Raw genomic sequence first — 22,813 nt, forward strand, 5'->3', positions numbered from 1 at the left:
ACAAGAGTTCTTTAAGTCAGGAATTATTTTGATAAAATGCAATATTGTGTAGCTAATCCTCTAAAGTTTCTCCCTGTAGAAGTGAATTGGGAAGAGACCTTTATTTATCTTGTTTCTTTAATTGTGATGGTTAAAATAAATTATTGTATGCCACTAAATCTAGCAATTGTAGCACAGTGTCAGGGTGCAGTGACAGATTTTGATGCCAGCTCAAATAACCAGCCTGATATTCACTATTTCATTTAAAATCAGAAAACTTGATACAACTAAAAGCCAGGAATCTGAAGCCTTAGCAATGGTGGCCAGCTTGATACTTCTAACATACTAATTGATAAGTCTTGCTTTACAGCTGCATCTGGGACCAGTCTTTGTATGTCCTTTATCTCTTTAATTCCTTTTGCACCGAACAAAACAAATTAGAAATTAAAAACACTGGCTTATTGTATTCATCTAAGGACATGCTAATTGAAAATGATTGCTCTATAGTGGGCTGGATTCAAAAAGATGTACATCTCTCTCTCTCTCTTTTACAGATAAATCCATTAAATACTTGTGTTGAAATAGGAATTACTAGGTCAGGAGGAAGTGAGATAAGTAAACCAGAGACAGGCACTTAAGAGGTATCCTACAATGGGCCAAATTCCTATGCCAGCTCCCAGACCCTTTGGCATGGATATGATTGCTAGAATCTACTTTTTCATTAAAAGCAAAACAAAAGAAAGTTTTGAGCTTTTAGATCCACAAAGATAATTTGGAAAACACAAACAATATTTTTTTAAAAAATTTTTAAAAAGGAAATAACTGGATTTTCTTAAGCATATTTAACGCTACTAAAATGGAATTTTTAGGTCAATCCTGAAGAGGATTAGATGGCAGAATTGCTTATACTCCTCTCATCAGCCAGTTCAGTTTCTTTCTCAAATGAACTTGTTATGGTAAGGAGGAAGGGGACAGATCAAAAACTTTAATAAGGAGATTTAAAGAAATCTGTTGATTTTTAGTAATTATAAAACTGTTATCTAAATATTGGAATAAAATATGAAGAGATTTTCTGTTCTATCACCTGAAAACCTTATTAGAAAGACCTTCAGATTACTTAGGATTGGGTTTTTGTTTTGTAGGAAGGGGTGGTGATACCAGTTGAAATATGGATCATGCAAGTTGCATGCTGGTAGTGTCAATCTGAAGGATTAAAGTGAAATAAAAGACCAGTTAATATTATAAATGAAGCAGTGTGCTAGATCACAGAGGGTGGATGGCCCTTGTGCTGTGTGAGCACACACTTTTCCAGTTAGGAGTGCTGTGTGCACGGAGCATGAAGTCCCATACACAACTGTAGATCAAAGAGCAGCAGTAACTCTGTGTTGCAGCTGAGAACTGTTTCTGACAGATCACAGATGCAGAGCAATAAGTTCCTTCGTAGCTAAATTGCCAGTCATTGAACAGTGGCCAACAGCAAAATACGGGTCATAATGGCTTTTCTTTATGATGAAGAATGACATGGTTTTATCTTGTTTATCATCACCATTATTATTTTGCTGTTGACATCTTAGCTCACCTAGCCATCATTGGAAGGGCATGAAATTTGGCCAAAATTTTGTCGTGTCTAGGTTTAGAATTTACCAATTTTTTTTTACAACTTCTCAGCTGGCATTAAAAGCAGCAAAAAATAGAGTCTTGAGGTGCTGTGGTCCCTGACTCCATCTCTCCTATCCTCCTGTAAATGTTAGCAGGCTTTTGGAGCTGAACCGTTGTTTTGTTTGGCATAAAAACCTTTTTAGCTTTGTTTGTTGTTGTCACTTTGAGATATCAGATGGAGTGCCAGTGGGTTTGCATCTGAGACAGCTCTGTCAACTTTTTACTTATAGCCCAACCCCACAACTTAAGGGGAGAAAGGCAGAGTATCCCAGGTGGATTGGTGAGAACCTGGATTTGCTGATGTTGTGCCTGGACCCACGGACTTTGCATTTTTTTCCAGTGTTCTTCTTGTGCTGGGCTATTCATCAGCAGGTTTACACAGAGAGAGAGCAGTCCTGTGAATTAGCACCTAATTCATCCCTGTCTCTCTGAGATGGGAGAGCTGAGCAACTTGACTGCTTGAACAAGAAAGGATTCACAAGACTTGTTTTGCTAAAAAAAAAGGGAAAAAAAAAAAGAAAAAGGAAAAAAAGTGACTTTTCAGAACAACCTGCAAATGGATACAATAATTACATGCTTTTGGTAATGGCAAAATAATTTCTCCCTACTATTTCTCCTAAGTTGGCAGCACAGTCACTCTGAGTTGTTCCTTCTCCATCACTCTTCAAATCAGAGTCTTAGTCAAATCAGACCAGCAGCTCCAGCTGCCTGATGCTGCCACTGAGCCCTGGCTGACTTTGAGGTCCATGGTGTGAGCTGGCTCACCTTGCAGCTGGTCCTCAGTCCATTCTGAAACCAACAGTTCAGGTGGCAGAAAGAGGAACGTGGTGGTTGTGCACAAGGAGCAGATATTTGGAGTAAGATGCTGTTGTTTCCAGCCTGTGGTTTTTCAAAGTGGGCCTGTTGCTGATGGCTCTCCAGAAAGAGGATTCTGCATGTCAGCCCTCTGAGGTATCTGTGCTGGTGGAATCACAGAATGACTCTGAGATGGTCTCAGGGAGAAAGGCTTTCTCTTCTCATTTGCCCCTGGAGTATTTGGTCTGAAGAAGCTCTCTACCAAACACTGGTTTGCACTCCCATCATGTTTTTACATACTGAGGGACCATGCCATTGAATGCCTGGTAGGTAAGATGCGACCCAAATTGCAAGGATGATTCAAATTCATGCAGTAATCCTGAGAAGAGAGCAGAGGGCAGGGTAATGCCATAGATGGATAGATGGGTAGCCTGTAATGGCCAAATTTTTGTGATTTGGTTTAAGAGGGCAGAGCTGAGGTTGTGACTGGCCAGTCAGGTTGGCCCAGTGTCTCCAAGGCAACTAGAAGTAAGAAAATATTCCTTGCAGACGCTGCTGTGGCAAAGTACCCTTCAGCCATGACTACACTTTCCCTTTATTTTTTCCTGTCCTATGACCTGACTGTTTTATACACTGAGAAAAGTGATTTTAATGCAGTGGGAAGGGACTGCAAAAAATGGCTGCAAGCTTAATTAAGGCTTCAACCCACTGATCTGATTGATGTACTTTGCAGTGTGATGTTTCAGCAGATGTGCAGAGAAGGCCAGCCTAGGGGACAAGATGATTTTACCCAGTGCTCTTAGAGGTTCTCCTCAGTTGGCCAAATCTTTTCTGTGTCCTGGCGAAGGGTCACTTCCCTTTGTCGTTGACATTGTTTGCCACAGTTCGGTGCATGTGGCTTTTAAGGGTGAGAGCACAAATGTGTCTGTGGTAATCGGCTGGCATAGTCTTTTGTGGCTGTCTCCTCCATGCTGTTGTTGTGCCAGGGCTTGCTTCAATTCAGAGAGCCTGTGGGCTTTGCTCTTATGTTTAAGAGCTGTGATTTTGTCATGGTAAATTTGGAGGGAATATCATGTGTTAGTCATGGTAAAAAAAGTCAATGGAGAACCAAACATGAAAAAATTGGGGTATGTTTTGTGCTGGCTGACATGGAGTACATGGACTTGGTTGATCTTAAGCAGAAATAGGTTCACACACCAAAATTAGTACCATGTTGTTCATTGTAAATAGAATTAAGAGGCAGAAAGAGCGTCCTATACCCTTTTTATAATTTCTTTTGATCCCATCCTGGGCTGTAATTTTGAATCTCCTCTGTTTGGTGGACACAACCTGTGACACAGATTGCTCAGTATTTGTTCTGCTTCCCCTGTCTTGTTTTTCTGCACTGCTCTGTTTTTCTTGGTGACCCCACAGTGAAAGCAAGAGAGTGGTTACAGTTGGCTGTGTTGAGACCTGAATGCTCCATCTCCTTACCTGAAATCATTAGATTTTATCTCCCCACACCCTTTCCCTGCCCTGCAACCCAACCAGGCTTGGGTCCTGCCCTCCCAGAGGTCATCATTCTCTTCTTTGTCCTTCCAAACTGTATTTTCTCTACTATGTTGAGTTCAAATTTAGTCCTGTCACCAGCTGTTCAGCTGGGAGGTGCCACGGAATCACAACGTCATCTTGCTGACCTGGTTACCTGTTGGGCTCAATGTTACTTTTTAAGCCTCGTGTCCTCAGGAGCTCTCCTAATTCTATTATTCTTTAGGAGGGATGTGGTGGCAGCATATCCTGGCTGTCTTGGTCAGCTCTCTGAGGTTGATGGGTTCAGTCACCTTCTGGAAGGCCTTTATGCTTCAGTGTTTATGAGGAGGGTGTCAGTGACTGAGTCTACTAGATGTTTCATGTCTAGATGTGGGTAAGAGGCATTCTCCAAGAAAGGCTGGTGAACATGACTTTGAGGAGTCTGTGATCTTCAAAACATTAAAGCTAACTCCCATCAATAGTGGGTAAGAAACCCAGCAGTACAGCAGGTACCCAGTGTTACAGCAGGTGACAGTGGCCACTAGGAAATGGTTCACAACAGGTATGAAAGCTGGAATAGACAGGTGAGACACCTTCCCATCACATAGTACTCATCTAAGCACTAGAAGGGAGGATTTCCATCCTTTCCATACTGTTTGCTTGAACTTTGACAGCTCTGAGTAGTGTTGCTAGACATGCATGAGTCCAGAAATTTTCTAAATTTCACTTTCTCTCCACAGCAGATCCCCACAGCAACGGACTCTGGAATCTCCCATGTTCTGTGAATAAGTATTCCCTTTCCTTGGTTTTAGATTTACCATCTTTTAACTTCATTGTGTGCCCTTTTGTCCTTCCTGTATAAGACAGAAGAAAAGATCCCATTATATTTTCTCTTAGACCTCTATTTTGGAGGCCATTCAAAAAATCATCATTTCTCTCCTTTTTAAAAACAGTAGTCCAGCTTTTTCAGTTGGTATTTTCCTCAACCCTGCTGCCTTTGGCTAAAGAAACCTCACAGAAGTTTACCCCGCACCTCAAATGTATAGAAACCCTCAGGCTGTCCCTTCATGAGTTCTGGGCAGCTCTTACTTGCCTGGCTCAGTTGGAAAATGTCTGGAGATGGATGAGGTGGAGCATTTGGCCTTGTACAGGTACTGGCCCCAAGAGGATTAGGAAAAGGCACTGTAATGATGAAGAGCCATTCTGAACATCACTAAGGAAATCGTTTTGAACAGCTCTAGGCCCCCTGCCTCGGCAAGGGATTGTGTTTGTGTGCTCTAGAACCCTAGTCCTCTCTGTGACTATAACAGACTGCTAGCTCAAGGCTCAGCTTTTAAGGCAGATTCCTATAAAGATCTCCTAGTGAAGGGAGCACTATAGTGTCCCCAGCAGCTCAAGAGAGTTGTTTAATGCATGTGTGCATCAGTAGCTGTGTGTGGCATTGCATGAACAAGGGCTCTGTGACCTGTTACACTTCTCATTAGCTGGAAGAAACGTGACTGTATCTTAAGACCTGTTCCATGATATGCAAAAGGCTGATACCAGTGAGTGGTTCCAGAGGTAAATTTCTCAGGACAGGAGTGTTTTGAAGACATTAAGTCTAGAGAGAATGGTCCTGTTCATATCATGCCATGTAACTGGTGAGGTCATGTGTGTATATATATAAAAAATCATGAGAACAGGAAAGACCAATATGCCCACCAGTCATGCCACTTTTATTTTCCTTGCATACGTTTTCCACCTGCATATTCACCTGTTTGCTTTTTAGCTTCTCTATAATTAGGGACTAATTAAAAAGGCACCAGCCTCCAAGATTAAATTTAAGGAGTTCCTTTTTCATTTGCTCATGTTTGGCAGTGAAAAAAGAACACACAAAACTCACAAGGAGGAATATGAGGGTTTTTATCTCCATACAAAACATCGATCCAGGATTGTTTGGGCAGAAAGGAGGGCTGCATCTCTCCATTCCCATGAGCACTGGCATTTCCAGATTGCAACCAGTGGGAGAGGAGTTGGACTAGGAGGGATACACAAAATCTTCTCTCTGGTCCCAAGGATAAAAAGTAAAAAGAAGGTGGAGCAGTGCTAGGCAGAGGCTGCCTGTACATGGCCTCCTCTGTTCAAGGCAAAGCATACCCATTCCACTGCAGGGCATGGCTGTCAGCAGTCATCTCCTGGGGTCTATGGCACGACTGTGCACTAAGTGCTGCCCGTTCCCAAAGCTTGGCACTGCCTTTCCTCTGGCCTGCTCCACAGCTGGAAGCTTGCTGGCCCAGCTCTGGTGGCCTGAGCCTGAATTAATGAACTGCTCTGAAAGGCAGAAGTCAACTCATGCTACTCTTTGTTCAGGCCACCGTAGGTATGCCACAAAGAACCCCTTGCCCATAAGACTTCTCTTTGTGGAGCAGCATGGAAATTTGATGCAGCTATTCTTTTCCCTAGTCCCTGGCTACAATGCTTTGTGGTCAGTTTGGAGAGTGTTTGACATCCAGAGAAGAGCTCTTGTGCTGAGAGCCCATCTGTCTTTTTGAACTGTATTAACTGGTCTAATAAAATGTACTATTTTTCCTCATAAAACTTTCCTCACTGTTCTTAAAGTATGTATTTGTTTGCATATAGAAAGCTGAGGTTGGTTTGGACATTCTTCTAGGGAAGGAGAAAACGACATGGCTTTTTAAAAAGTCGATGGTAGCTTCTGAAAAAGTTCTAATCATTCCTTAACTGCAAAAGTTCATTCTCCTTTTCAAGAAGTGCACTGTGGTCTCATAGCTCACCATGAAATCAAAGCAAGTTCACTCCAGAACTCATCCCTAAAACAGAAGAATAAACTGAGCATCTTTTTTCTTTTCTCAGTTATGAGGTGACTGGTGAAGAAATATAAGAGGAAGGGCAGGGATTTAAAAAGACAAACTGTAGCTAGATTCAGAGTCCCCAGCCTTTATTCACATAAGAGTATAATTTGCAAAAGTGTAATGGAAGTTTGTTTTAAAAATTAGTCTTTCCTGTGCAGCTGTATGAAGAGAGAGACCAAGGCTATTCTTGCCTGTGGAGTGCAAACTCTGTGCAAATATCTCAAGGTGCTTTGGAGAATTAAAACCCAACAAATTAAGGCTCAATACAATCCAGAGACACGGATGTATTTATATCCACATTTTATAGATGATTAATGAGTCACAGAGAGGACAAGTGTTTAAAGTCTTGCTTTAACTTTGGAAATACAGTATTGTATGTACTCAGACTGGAGGCTGTACATTGCCTATGCCCTTGAAATAACCTTCTTCATCTGCACCTGGAAGTTGTTCTCCATCCACAAAACCCAGCGGGGCTACTTAAAGCCAATTCACAGGTGTCTGAAATTTTACATATAGAGGTGTGAGACTATTTAAAACATATGTGCAGGTGTTTACATTGTAAAGTGCTGGAGTAAGTCTGTGCACATCCAATTTAGGCTTCATGTTGAAAGACAGGGCTACCTTAAAGGAAGTCCAGGAACAGGTGCCAAGCTTGGCATGTTCCCAACTATATCAGAAAGGAGATAAACCATACTTATAAAGAGCTTATTTTTATGCTCTATAAAGTAAATGCTGGTTGCTTTTTTGACTTTTTCTTTTTTTTTCCTCCCCCAAAGCATCTAGGGGAATATTTAAAAGCATAAAGGTGCATTAGTAAGCTACCTAATTGTTGGGAGGAAGGTTGGACTTGATGAACCTGGAAGTCCTTTCCAACCATGGTGATTCTATGATGCTATTATTCTGTCTGAAGATGATTATGTCTGGCATTTTCTCCAGTGTTGTTCATCTTCTGCTAGAAGGCCTGATTCTCTTCAGAGCACTGCTCCTGGCTCAGCGTCTTTACATAGGTGACCAATAAGTTCAGGATGCTCCAAAAGTATCTCCTGAGGCTCTTGGTGTTGCACAGTCCCTGCTCAGTAGGTCTTTCAGTACCATGTGATTTGCTGAGGGTCACCCTGTGGCAGAACTTTACTAACACCAAATCTCCCCCAGCCAAGCATCTGTTGGATGGAACTGCCATGAACTTCCAGTTCAGCACTTCCTAGACACTCAGCTGTCTCTGTTTGTACTGCTGGGCTGCTGGCAGATTCAAAGTGTCCCCTTGGGTAGATCTACATGTAGACAGGAGAAGTAGAGATGCATGGCACCAGTTATAAGCATGTTTCCTTGAACCAGGCACAAGTTGTTCACAAGTGTGCTAGGGATGCTAATGGCACCTGCCTGCAGTGTTTCAGAAATGTTATTGCTAGTGGTTGTTAGGTCTAGTTGGAGATGAATGGTTTTATCAACCAGTAGCTCCTGGAAAGCAGTGTGGAGCAGAGCACTGAAATAGGACATCTAAAAAGATGTCCAGGAGAAAAGTTAGTTCTCCCCTGAAGTTGATGGTCTTTTCAAGCACTGAGCCTGGCATGCTGAGGAAGCAGAAACACTCTTTTTTTCCTGCTTCAGAACCAAAGTGGCTAGGGCAGGTATTCAGCTGTAGCAAGCTGAAGGAAGCTGCCTTTCCCCTCCAGTGACACAGAGGACCCAGTTGTGGTGGAGTCATTACAGAGAACTAGAGCCCTATACACCTCCTTTATCCTGGCTAATATCTCTAGGAAGAGAGGGAAAGAGGAGTACAAATTGATTCTCTTAAGCTCCTGGGTTTGCATGTGGAAGAGATAGGAGCAGGGACAGAAGCTTTCTCTGGGTTTGGAAATAGGTTTGTGATAGCCTCCTGCACAGCTTCTCTACCTAAAATGAATAGGACAGGTCCCATCAAAAGCAGAATCTTCTCTGCCTCACCTCAGCAGGAGCTGGGACAGCTTCCTGGTTGGCCATATCAGACCTCACATGAATTGAGTGGCTCTAGCTGCAGCAGCCAAGCAGAGCTCAGCATATTTTAAGAGGGGCCCCACAAGGGCTTGAGGTCATCCAGCACCTTCAACACATCAACCCTGGATGATCTCCAGAGCCCGAAATTGTGGAGTCAGCATGCAAATGTAAAAATGAAACATATTCAGGTCTTGGGATTTTTGGCTTGGGTGTGGTCTGAGTTCTGCCTATGTTTTTGGGTTGCCTTGGCCCACTCTTGGCCTTGGACTCCTCATTCTGAACCTCCAGTGCAGGACTCAGCAGCACATTTCAAGATAGAACTGTTCTGCCTGCTGCTGTTTGCACAGATAGCATCTGGGCGCATCAGGGCTCCAAGACCAGTGTTCAGAGGCATAAACAACTTTAAAAACCAAATAAACTCTTGCTATCAGAGTCTCAAGGCGAGCTGTCCAACACAACATTGGTCTCTGATTTTATATTTAATTTTAGAAGCTGAAACTAAATGTTTTAATTTTATATTCTTCTCAACATAATGCTAATTTGCTCCAGATGTCCACTCAGAGCTGAAGGCTGCCATTTTGCATAGAAAGCATGTGCGTCAGTGATTTATTCCAAATAGCTTCTATTTTACTGCATTTCATTTTATTCTCAATGAAGTACTTAACAACATGTTTCTCTTTAAGAATCTTACTTAATCATATGGATATAATTTCTTCAATTTATGTTTTCAGTTCTTTAGTGTGGTGGCCACAGGGTGTTTCTTAACCTAGGAAGATTAAATGCACATGTTGAAAGCTGCTTATATTCGATTTTGAGGCACTTTCGTTTCAAAGTCCTTCACGTAAGGTACAGAAGTGATTGTGGTTTCCTGCTAGGTTATGAGATGGAGGTATAACTCTCAGGAAAACCTTGCAGATACCTTCTAAATGTTGGATAATCATGCATGACAATAACATAATTTCATTTCTTTCAAAACTGTGGTCTACCAAGAGTGTTTAAGACTTTTTTTATTGGGGTTCAGGTAAAAGAGAGATTTCATTTTCTTGTCATTTCTGGGCTAGAGTTCAATGTTTCAATTTAAAACCTATTTCCGTTGAGTTCTATTTCCAGTTTTCCCTCAAAATATTATCTTAGAAAATCTCTTTTATTTATTTCATTATTTATTTAGCAGCATATTAAAAATTATGTGAGACAGCTCAATGTGAAACCTTTGTTATTTGAGCTTGGCTCCTTCATCCATTCCTGTACATGGGCTGCTATTGGTCAAGTATCTCAGGAATGTCCTTTGGCAGCGTCCTCGAGCTACGTCATGTGTGTGGAGCAGCTCGTATGAACGAGTCAGCATGGAAAGGAGCCTGATCTGAACCTAGAAAGCAAAGACCAGGAAGGATGCTTCATCTTGCATTTGAACGTGGAGCTTGCATACGTAGTTTGTAGTGAGATGGGATGCTTCTGGTTTCCTCAGATACCAAAACCTGCTCTTCTTCCCTTTAAGAAATGGTTTCATCCATATAATCCCCTTTCTTCTTATGCTTTTAGATGGCAACCTATAACCATGAAATCTAAATTTCTTGAGGCTGCATCGTTTGCAAGGCTGGTTATTCCCACTTGAAATAATAATCTGTATTCGTTTACATTGTCTTGTTGCATTTCTTTTTTTTTTTTTTAAATCTTGACTCTTCATTTTTCAGAACGAACCTTGCTGTTATTCTACAATTGTATTAGTTTATTACACTGAATTGTTGACACAGCTGGTAGGGAGCTAAGTGCTGTGGTTTCACACACTAAAATTTCAGACAATATGTGTAGCACTTCTTTTTCATACATACCATTTGAAAGCCATATGATTCACCAATATGTGTTATTGTTATCCACCCATGTGGGATACAATCTATTTTAAATTACTGAAGTGACTTGCTAACTCCCTGTAAACAATAAGACTGTGGGAAAACACTGAGTGCTATTCAGAAAAGAACATTGCTATTCTGCCTTTTATCCAAAGGATCCCACAGTCCTATAGAGAACGAAGGGACCTGGCACTGCTGCCACGCCGTCTGCTCTTCAGCAGAGAGCTCATCTCCACAATGGACTTCAGAAGGCAACTCCATCACTTCAAACTGGAGCAGGGTTTGGGGAAGATCATAACTATCCACACTAGTTCAGTGAGATAAGGTCCAGTAAGTCACTGTGAGTGAAAAGTATCAATGGGCTTTGGGGTGTTTGCCAGCAAAATGTTGATTTAACATCTCCTTTGGAGGCTTAGGCACAGAACCCAATATAATTGCTTCAAAGGCTGGTGTGCGTCCACTGTAACTGTTGACACACACATGGAAGTGTGAGGTGATAGAAGTGAGCTCAGCCTCTCACAGAAAGCATCACATTATTTTTGAGTTACTGAGAAGGACCTTAGGCATGGACCATTGCTGCAGGTCAGCTGAAGCATGGCAGTCATTTGCAAAGTGCAAGGACAGAATTGTGTTTCCAGACTAAAACATGCCTCTTCCAGCTACGTGCTGCCTAACCAAGCCTAGGCACTAATTTGATTTTGCTGAAGCCAGAAAGCTGATTTCCTGTAAAACAGGTGAGGTCTTGAAGCCATTTTCCTAGCAATATATCCCACAGATCTTCCTTCATGTAATTAACATGGCCAAGCAAGGTGAAATGTAAACACTGCAAGACTAAAACTAACGACTTCAGGTAGAATGAGAAGTTCCTTATTTGTAGGAAAGAGAGCCTGTTCTTTCAGAGAGAGGAGATTATTCCTCTCCACGTTGTCACCCTCTGACTCAGTGTGAAGTCACCCTGCAGTATTCTGGAGTAGTGTGACTGAAGGGGTCAGTGGGTAAAGGAGGGAGCTGTGTCTCTTGAGGTTCTGCTCCACAACCAGGGCACAAGGGAGAGCAGAATAAAGTAAACAGCCTTGAAATGATAACAGGCTCCCACCACATGGCACAACCTCTCTTTCCTGGGGGTTCACCAGCAGCCCTTGTAGGGCTCCTTGCCAGAGCTCAGCTCTACACACACGAGGAAGTGTTGGGCACAATCATGAACGTCTTAGCAGATCCCTTGCCTTCCTTGGATTCCAGGTCGAACCCCAGTCTTCATTTATGCGTAATCAAATTGCGCCAGCATGGCACAGAAAAGAGCAGAAGCCTGTCTTAGCATGGAAAATTCCACTGAGTTGTCTGCTTCCTTGCCAAGAAAAACCTTAGAGAAATTTGTATGTCCTTCTTATCACTTTGTGTAAAGATGAATCCAGTGCTGAAAACTTCATGCAGCTTATCAATTTGCAGGGAAACTTTATTCTTCTTATCTTATCTTTAGAAACAACAGTTTGAGGCAAAATCTGCCTTATGTGCATATGGAAGTGAACACAGGTAGCGTATAAGAAGGACAGTAGCCTTTAAATAAAGAATCTTCCCTATCTAAAAAGGGAGAAAACCCCAGCAAGAAAGCTATCCACTTTGTGGAACAGATTTTGTGAGGAAAACTAATGATCTCTTCTGAACCACATACAAAAAGTTATAGTTGCAACAAATACCACAGAGGTGGGTGGAGAGTTACCTTGCTGCTAATTTTCATCTTTTCTAAGAGAGAATTTGGTTGTGGTTGACTAGTTTAGTTAGCTGTAGCCAGCAATTTCCAACTGTAGATCAATTTTCGCCCACAGGATCCTTTTCTGTTTGGTCTGCCAAGGACAGGAGCCACTCTGCTAGCTGTGATGACATGTGACAAGCTATGACTGTAAAACATTTATTTATTGGTCTTGACAATGGTATGAGCTGGGTTTCCCAGGATTTAAAAAAAAAAACCAATAGTCTGTGGGGGTGAGTGGGAAGTTAGGATGGACACTCAGTGATGCTCTGTAACCGTCCTTGTTACAGATGGGGTTTGGCACACTCTTGGCTCAAATCTTCTTGTGTCTGGGGACAGGCAAAGCACAGACCTCACCCAGGATGTTCATGGCTGTGCTGCACTGGAAACCCTTCCTGTGTGTAGACACCCTGTTGACATGTTGCAAAGGGAGACAGGACTGTGTGCAGATCTTTCTCTTCCTTCAGTGGCTCATTAAAAATCGAGAAAAATATGAAAAAAGAGGGAAGATTTTAATTTTGCTTTTTCATACAAATATTTGTTGATTAATCCAATCAGAGCATTTCAGTTACAATTGACTCTAGTGGCTGATGCCAATGTAACAGCTTCAGATGGTTTGCTTAATTCCTGCATGTGCCTATTGTTTTTAGCAAACATTTTTAATTTTCATGTTTGTCCTGCCTCTCTTCGAGTCTCCCATTGGATTGAGAATGTAAACCAGGACGGGCAGTTCCTCTGCCATTCTCTTTGCAGATGTCTCTCAAAGAATCAGGAGGGAAAAGTGCCCCAACACGGGGTACAAAAGGGTTGATAAATTCCCCAGCATGTCCTATGCTGAAAGAGAGCGCTCAACACGTTAGGGGAACAGCTTACAGAAGCAGGGTGTGTAATTTTTAATAACTGGGATAAAACCCCTCAGTGACATCTTTAAAATATAAATTCCTTTTCTTGTTTCTTTTATTTCTCTCCCCCTCCTTTATTTTGCCTTTTCATCTCTTCTCCTTTCAATTCCATTAAGCTTCATTGTACAATAATGTATCACAGTGGACTTTTTTCAATTATGTTTTTGATTTTTTCCTCCTCGTTACTATAAAACTCCAGATGTTTTGAGACTTCATGGTTCTCTGGATATTTTTTCCTTTATTTTAATCTTCTTTTGTAACATGCCACACATGTGGTATTTTGGCCTTTTAAGATGCTACGCTGTGCTAATCAGCCATGAGTTTTGGGGTGTTTTTTTTTTTTTTCTTTTTGTATTTTTGTTGTTGTTGTTCTTGCTGTTGTCCTCTCTTTAATTCAGTTTGGTTTTTGTTGTTGTTGTTGTTTGGTTTTGGTTTTGGTTTGTTTTCTTCCTTCCAAACTGGTTAGTCCACATAAACCATAATGGATTCTTCTTTTGTCCTGGTGCTGCATTCGTTATCTTAAGCAAATTGATTTTTCTCTTAAAACTTGCAAACTGTTCAACGTGCAAGAAAATGATGAGTGCCTGTTCCATCTTGCATGCCAGTGAGATGCACTCTGTACAGAACTTCTTCTAGTGTAACTGTCCTCCCAGACCCAAAGCAGAGGCTGTTATTTAAACTAGTGACTAACGTGTGGACCAGAATACAAAGGTGCAGGACAGAATTTCAGTCAAGTTTCAGCTGAGATAGGTGTAAATAGTTGATACGTTAGATGCAAACTGAAACTGAAATGTTCCCTTGGAAAGTGATGTAAAACACTGACTTCCTGATCCAGAGGAATAAGTTTTTGAAGTACGTGCAGTAAACTATATTTTTTATTTAAAAAAAAAAAAAAATCTGAAAGAACTGGAGGGAGCATTTTAATTTTATTTGTGGTTCTTTGCTGGCACAGCTGGAGAGGGTTTTTAATTGATTTTGTTCAATCTTAATTTTGTCCCCGAAACAAGCAGATCTGGATACAGATATTAGAGCAGTAAATCTTGGATTGTGTGTTGTCCTTTAATTTCAAATAACTTGCAAGCTATTCAAAAAATCCCAAATGGATAATAATTTCCCAATTACATATGAAGAAATAAAAGGACTGACATGTAGTTTTTGGGAGAGGTGTCTTCTTTGCTTATTACATGACCATATGAATTTTGCGTTTTGTTTTTTAAAAGGTTGCTCCATGCAATGTTATTTTTGCCTGCAAGCCACAATACTGCATTCAGTCCAACTGTAATGAGGTTTCAGAAAATTGTTTGGTTTCCAAATGACATATTTAGCAAAACCTTATGGCAAAATTTGTGGCTGTCGTGCTGCTAATAGTAAGATATCCCCAACTTTCCCAGTTTATTCTCATATGTTGCAGCAAATAAATACAAGAACCCCTGTTTTGACAAATGTTTATCCTTCTGCTTCATTAAAGAAGGCTTACAAAAAAGAATTTTAAGACTAGCAATGCGGTCTTGTGAAAATGGTGGAATACTCTGTTAGTTTTCCAGATATTTGGGGGTTTACTGGAAAATGTATGGCAAGTTCTGTTTGCTCACTGAAATGGTCAGTGAAGTGCCTGCCTTAGTGGTACTAGAAGAAACCAATCTATGAATATTTTAGTGCTTCAACCAACATTCATCCCTTTTGTGACGTGATAGCTTACAGTTACATGAGCAAGACCTTTGAAAGCCAAAACGTGCCAGTGGTACTTGGAGACAGGCTAAGACTCAGTGCTTGTCCTGATGAGCTGGTCCTCTGCACTCAGTATGACAGCAGACCTTGAGAGATGATCAGCAAAACTCAAATTTAATGCCAGATTTGCTGAGGAACACAGGTAAAACTATCCTTAAAAAAACCACCAGTTCTAGGGTGCCTCTGTAGTCAGGGGAGTTGGACAGGCACCTACTGAGCAGGATGAGTCCCATGCTGGGCATACCTGGTGTTCTCCAGGGCCTCAGGGAGGTCAAAAAACAAGGCTGTTCATTTTTCAGACAGTACGTGAGAGAAGGGGAATCTCATCTCAGAGTTTCCGGCAGGCAAGTGGTTGGATTTTGCAGCCAGAGAAGCCTGTTTGTGTGTGGAAATCACCTCGCATGCAGATTCAGAGCTGGTTGCTGTTGAAAACCTCATGATTTCAATGAATCTGTAGTTAGACCTTGGATGGGCCAGGTCTGCATCCCTCATGCACCCGTAACTTCTGGTACTGCCAGAGGTGGGTTCAGGAATGTGAACTTAGGGGGCTTATAAAATGCATAATGTTGAAATAAAGGAGACAGCCCAAAGTCTTGCTTAATTCAGTGACCTGTGCTGATCAAACACCTCCTCCAGGACTTTCAATGTATTGGTATTTCCCAGTTTCATCTTAATTATGAAATCTGCAGCCTGTCTGGCAGCCTAAAGGAAGATGAACTGCTGGTGTTGATGTTAAATGGTTGGCTCTAATTGCTTTAAAACCCAATGTGAATAAGGATGTAATGCGTTTATACTGTGGCTTACTTTTGTAGATTTTTTCTTTTTCCTGTTAAGAAACTTTTTACCTTTTCTTTTCCCACATGCCAGCAATTGTACAATAGTCTGGGCTAAAGCCCTAAATGCTTTTTAGTAATGCAAATAATAAAACAAGTACAAGCAATTTTCCCCAGAGTTCAAATAAAATATCATATAGAAGTGTCACTTTGCAAACATAAATTGTTCAGACTTTAAAATAAAATAAAATAAAATTGGCAGGTCCTTTTTTTTTTCTTACAGGTATCTTCCATCATTTTTTTACCACAAAGGGAAAAAAAACAGCTTCTAATGATTGAAATCTGTAAATTTAAATCTGGCTATATAAACTAGGATTCTTTAGGAAGTTGAGAGCTCAGTCCTATGGGTTGCTTTTTATGTACACAAATAGTTCTGTTGAGTTTAATAAAACTCCTTGCATGAGTCGTGTTACTTGTGCACAAGTATTTGCAGGATCAGGACTTTACATTGTGGCTACGCTGGAGAATTAAAAATTAATCCAATCAGGAGTTAGCTATTAAAAACAAAGCACCAAATCAGACATTTTGATTCTTGTGTTGGGTGGAAGGACTCATGTGCTTGAATTACTGACATTCGTAGGAGTTTGGAGCCTCGTATGGCTCCTGCCATGTCCCCAACATTAGGCTCAGTGTGCTATAAAACATTGATCCTATTTAAGATGTGGAATGGCTATTTCCTCCCCTCCAGAAGGGATACATGTCCTCGCAGGATCCTTTTTCTCATAACATGTTTTCCAATAAAGTGTTCCCAATTTTGCAATCAGTTGGGAAGAAAGAGCATTTCACAATGTTCATAAGGCCTGTAGATGTTTTGACCAGACATAAGATTTCCTATTGATAGTATTAAATGCTTTGGAATGAAATGTTTTGGGTTTTCCATCTGTAGGCTGTCTGAGATGTCAGCAGCCAATATGACCTGCTCTTTCTCTTTTAGGTCTATAAATAAAAGGCAGCTTGTTTAACTGATCTTGCAGCAGAGAGCAGAGGTGTATATTAATGAGCTTTCTCTAATGGCACACTGGACCTATTTAGCACTGTAACTGTGAAGGCTTCTCTTTTTCAGTCATAACTCATTTCCTAAGAAAATGTCAGTTATTGCTTCACCTTATGGTCTGAGCTGTTTAGTTTATAGTTTATTTCTTCTGATCTGTACCACTGACAGATATTCTAGACATGACTGTGATTAAATATGCTTATGAAAAGGGTAAACATTTGATAATATAAACCCTCTTGGGAATATGCTGTTACTTCTGCATGGCTGCATTCTCAGGTGCATTCAAAGTATAACGTGGAAGCAAAGAAAACACATTTTAAGCAATTACAGTTATTAGACTAAATTGTTTTGTTAGGAAAATTGTGATGTGTTTAGGTCACAGTGAGACAATTTATTGTTTTCATAAATATATCTTTTAAATCCATGATATCACAGGAGTTGCATTCCAGTGAGATTTTAGCATAAAATAAAGATAACATATATATTTCCATATGGTAGTGGACTGGTTTTGTCCTGTAATTTCTACCACATATTTTTTCCTGATGGAAGCCCTGTTCTAAAAGCAGTAGTTATAGAATCCAATAGTTGCATCACACTACTTGCTGTAATCATGTGGCATTGTTCTGTGTCTGTGCTCAGATGTGTGTAGCATAGCAGTGTCTGAAGCACATATTAACAATCTCACAATAAAGACAAAAGTAGTAATTGCAATATAATTGTTATTTTTATTGATGAACTTGTTTAAGAGCTCTGTTGACATTTACAGACTTTGAGGATCATGCAGCGTTTGTTACAGTTATCCCAGGCATCAAACGTCAACAGAATGTTTCAGATTGTAGGATTAAGCAGTGACAGATTGGGGCCAGATGTCTGGGAGATACTGTAAGTAGCCTTCTCAGTTGATCAAATAGCTCTCACCATCCTAAAGCCCTTTGGAAATGGAACATTTGTTCTTTGTAGTTGAAGCTGAGACACTTGTGGGATTGATGGATCTTCCTGGAGGTTATTTGAAAAGGAGAAGGAGCACCCCATTTCTCCAGGAGTAGTTTTATTTAGGGTATATATAAATATAAACACACCCCAAGTAGCAAGGGCAGGTGGAAGGGTTAAAAATGTTGGTGAGTAGCAATGAAACCCAAGAATCACTTTACAAAGACATCTTAACACAGTTTCCTCAGCAACCCAGATGAAAGTGTCTTGTCCTTGTACAGCTGTACAGGTGAGACCCTTCCACTTCAGTCAAGCAGTGCTGTTTCCACATGTGGACTTGCATAGAAAAGCTGCAAGGGATACAGTCAGAGAATCCAGCAAGAAAACAAAGTTGAAATAGGTTTTCCTGGAGTCCTTCAAGGTGGAGACCTTTCTTCAGCTCCAAGTGGAATCTCTCAGCCTCATGCTTCTCAGCTCTTTGCACCAACTCCTTTCCTCCCTCTCTCTCTTGGAGCTTTCACTTTTGCACAACACCTTCCCCTCTTCTCATTACTTGCCAGCAAGGTTCTTGTCCCTACTCCTTTTCCATTGATTTTCTTCCTGTTTAGGCAACCCTGCCTTTAGCAGCCCCTAAAAATATGAGTGCTGGAGTCATATAATTCTCTTTGCTGGTGTGTTCTCTAACCTTACATGTTTAGACTGAATTTATCAAGGCATTGTGACTGTCCTACTTTCTGTTATCCAGCTTAATAGAGCTGGATAAAATTAATAATATAAATTAGGAAATTATAATATAAATAAGAAAAGCCCTTCAAGTCCAGGCATATGTGGTAATGGAGGAACCTTACTGCTGAAGGCATCAGACATTTGGTTTATATGTTAGTACCAAAAAAAAGGTTGCTGACCACATTAAAAGGATAATAAACCCATATTTGTGTGAGTATCGCTGCTTACATTGTAGCTCTGAGCATTTAAGGTGTGGCTTGTTCCTTCTCTTCCTGAAGTCTCAATCCAGAAAACTCTTAAACATGTGTGCTCTCATGTGTTTTAAACTAAGCTTGTGTTTAGATGTTTTAGGACATTTGCCATTGGAATTTTTGCTAGTGACATCAATGAGAATGGAGACGGACCTTCAGTTAGTTTGGATTATTCTGCATACTTTCCTACTTTGCATTAGGCTGTAGATATGGAGCTGAAGACTGATAATCCATTAGAAAAACATTCTGAGGGTCAAGATCCTCCATTTGTGACAGACTAGATGAGAAGTCACTTCTGTGACCTAACAGGTCTTCCAGGCTTGAGGTAACATGGAGACAAGATCTTGTGGAGTGCCAAAAACCCAGTAACAAGGAATACTGTTATATAAAGTCCTTCTGGGCTAGGTTTTTTTGATGCCTGTATGAGAGAAGCAGAAACTCCTTTGGAGAGGGGAGTGCAACATGTAGAAAGGACTCATGACAGAGTCAAGGGAGGAGGAAAGGAACATCACACATGGGAGGACAGAGTGAACAACTGGAGGGAAAAGCTTGGTCTTCCTTTCACCTGGGATTCAGGTGGACAAGGTTGCAGAACTGAGCTGCAAAATAATGTTGTAGGCTGGGTCTGATTCTCACCCTATGTTGTGTTTATTTATTGGTGTGTAAAAATGAAAAGAGCTGGTCTATTGAATGAGTAGGGTCATATATGAACGGGATATTAGTTAGAAGGGGATGATATGACACTGTGGACACACCACTAACCAAAAGTGTGTGAAGAGAGGAGAGGAGACAGAGATGGAGGTGTGGAACAAAATGGAAACAAGTGATCTTCAGGACCTCGGAACATTCACTCCATTTGCCAAAGACTGGCCTTATGGAATGTCTTATGAGAACTATGGATTGGCCAAACTCTGCTTTATTTTTCATGGACTTAAGCAAGTTTGCACATTTCTGATTGCTTCGTTCTGAATCCTTTCCAGATTTTTAGTGATGATTAAGAAGAAAGTTTGTTTCTTTTTAAGCCTTGGTGGCTTGGTCACTTCCAAAACTCCTCCACCTCCCTGCACCAGCTCAAGTGTTCACAGGGGGGTCATGGCCAAACAAACTTCCAACAAACTGCATGTCTCCAGGTGACCCTGCGGAGCTATCACGATAGATGTGACAGGGAAAGGTGGAAATAGATATATGTATATCAGATTATTTTCTTCACACATAGACCCAAATACGCCATTCAGAAAGATTAAATAGCTGCCCAGGGCAGTAAAATGTTTAAGGCAGTAAAATATTTAAGGCAGTAAAAGCCACAGTGATCCTTTAATGCGTGAGTGGCTGGGAAAGGCAGAATTTTGCAGTCTGCCAGGAAACACTCAGTGTGGCTGCCTGTGTGCTGGAGTGCTTTGGTGTGTTCTGTTCATAGTGTGCAGAGCTCATCTGCATCCAAAGACAGAACCCAGCCTGCAAAATGAAGTGCTAGCTGGAGAATCAAAATCTCTTTGTTCGCTGTGTTGAAGTACTTAAAACACACTGGTTTGAGCAGGGTGTGATGGACCGTCCTCCACTGGTAGTTAAATTTGCCTTTGTCAGGCACAAGGAGACCAGGTGCCTCCAGTTTACAGCATCTTCTAGGCTCCATCTGCATCTACTCTCCCTTCCCATCCCTCTGCCTGCAATGCTGGATGCAACAGCCGAGTCAGAAGTTTGCATGCACCCATGTGTATAAAAGGTGTGACCATAACAAAGGTTGTGGCAGGGGTTGGCAAGACAGTGATTTCAGTGATGCCATCTGAGGAACCACAAGTAGTGATTGAAAGCTGCTGAACAGCATCCTGACCCAGCAGAAGGAAGTGACAAAGCACTCACTAATTTTGTGAGGGTCAGGCTTTCACCCTTTATGAGCTAGAATTATACAAAAAAATCTAGCTTCCAGAAGTAGTGGCTTTAAGATACACCCACCTTCTTTAAAAATGGAGTTGATATGAAGGTGAATTGGGTTGTCTTTCTCAAACGCATACTTTGAGATCTCAAATCCTAGAGGAGCCAAGTTTTTATCTGTATAGAGACACTAGGAGAGCTGCAGTGGCACCACACTTGAGTATGTGTGCATATTAGTGTTTTACCCACGTGTAAGTATCTGAGTGCATTTTAGGGGCTTGCTGGTGCATGAATGTGTATTTGGGCTCGGTTGATTTAGCTCCCAAAGCCCATCCTAGAGTCAGTGCCTCCACTGCAGTCTGCTGCTGTCTCTAACACTGAAATTTATCAGTGAGCACTGCAAAACAGCCTCCCCTTGGCCTGGTAGCTGGACACGTTAATTATTTATTTGTTCAGATTTAATTTGAAACAGTGACTTTTGCTATGAATGCTATGGAGCATTTTATTACTGTGCTCTCTAATGAAACGGGTGCTTAAGAAGTCAGAAACGCTCGGGTTACAGGTTGTGTAAGTGCTGAGAACAGATCTGAATGATATGGCTAGTAAAGAAAAGGGTGCAGAATAACAGACGAGTTCCTTTGGACTGATCTTCAAATGGATCAGGTCTTCTTGTAATAGTCCGTGCTCATCAGCTACAGCATATAGGATTTCAGACATCTGAAACCAGGTTCTTACCCACCACAAATAGCTCCTCTTGCTCTCTGTCTGTAGCAGCTAATTGTTATTGCCCACAGTGGTTCCTGTGCCAATTAACATCTAAGAGAACTCATCAGAACACTTGCTGTTTAAATTTTCTGTTCTGACACCACGTCTTTAAGCGTTCAGTACTTCAGACAGAACATGAGCTATTTATAACCCTTGTATTATTATTGAGCTACACACCATGTCTTCAGTGACAGATTAAATGAACAGCACAAAATGTTGTCTTTCGTCCATAAATTTCAACAGATGTTTGAATGTTGGTTGATTTATTGCATGTCCAACTTGGACCTTACACTGTTCTCATTGTGGCTGCACATAGTTTGTTTAATAGCACTTTACAATGATTTTTTATGACGTTTTTCAGTTTGAAGGGTGCAACAAGGCATTTTCTAGGCTTGAGAACCTTAAGATTCACCTCCGGAGTCATACTGGGGAGAAGCCATACCTGTGTCAGCATCCTGGCTGCCAGAAAGCTTTCAGCAACTCCAGCGACCGGGCAAAGCATCAGCGAACACACCTGGATACTGTGAGTATGGCTTGGGATGGGAGCCACGCTGGGTTTTCCAGTGCTCCTTGCACACAATCCCTTCTGCAGCAGGAGGGTGACTTTTCCTTTTCACAAGGAGTGTCTCACAAAACTCAGCTATAGGCAACCATACTTTTGAACTGTGTGTGCTTTGAGAACTGAAATAGTCTTGATCACAGAGAGGCAAGTTCAGCTGTCTTACTCATGCTGAGGAAGAAGTTACTCAAGCATAGGTTACTCGGGAATAAATTACTCAGCAAACCCTCCCATTGTTCTTGTTCCAGTAAGGGGAGACAGCAGGAGCAGGAGGTATAGTCTGAGTGAAAGCTGAGTCACTGCTGCTGCACTACATGTGTGTCATTGTCTTGCTTCCTATCCTGTGTTGCTTCAGTAAAGTCTGTTCTGAATGAATGCAAAAGCAGTTCAGACATCTCCGTGGAAGGTAAATGCATCTCAGTTTTGGACATGATTTTGTAAAGGGAAAAATACATCTGTCTTATATCTGTAGGAAATCTGTTAAGTACCCACCATCAGAATTAACTGTAAGAAACAAATTCCTATGTACAGTTGGCAGATTCTGGCTCAGCTCGACAAGTCTTCTGACTTGTCTTATAGAGAAGATGTGAGCCTGCCTAGTGTCTTAGGCTCCAGTAAAATTAAATTACCATATTATGGGGAATAAAAGTAAGTAGACAACTTTGCAGACCAGTTAAGTCCTCAGCATAAAGCTTGTAAAGAATAACAGGCAGAGTCCTTCCTTTGTCTTTTTCAAAGAAGTGAGTATATGGTTTAAGGTTTGGCCAAGTGTTTACGGGGCAGAACTTTTGAGTTTAATTGATATTTACTTTTGAAGCAGTTACACATTTCAGACAGTGCAGCATTAAGGAATGTCTAATGTACATTATGCCTTGCAAAAACAAACAAGTA

The 22,813-nt window shown here is 41.1% G+C and overlaps 1 protein-coding gene across 1 annotated transcript in view; it reads left to right on the forward strand.

Moving 5' to 3' along the window:
* The window catches only part of GLIS1 (GLIS family zinc finger 1), a 108,108-nt gene that overhangs the window by 44,480 nt on the left and 40,815 nt on the right, over positions 1-22,813 (forward strand). The window contains exon 3 of the mRNA XM_008945098.1: positions 21,725-21,886. Coding sequence (XP_008943346.1) covers positions 21,725-21,886 — 162 coding nt within the window. The remainder of the gene's footprint in view (positions 1-21,724; positions 21,887-22,813) is intronic.

The sequence above is a fragment of the Merops nubicus genome, unplaced genomic scaffold, assembly GCF_000691845.1.
Source record: "Merops nubicus isolate BGI_N331 unplaced genomic scaffold, ASM69184v1 scaffold5638, whole genome shotgun sequence".
In the NCBI taxonomy this organism is placed as follows: Eukaryota; Metazoa; Chordata; class Aves; order Coraciiformes; family Meropidae; genus Merops; species Merops nubicus.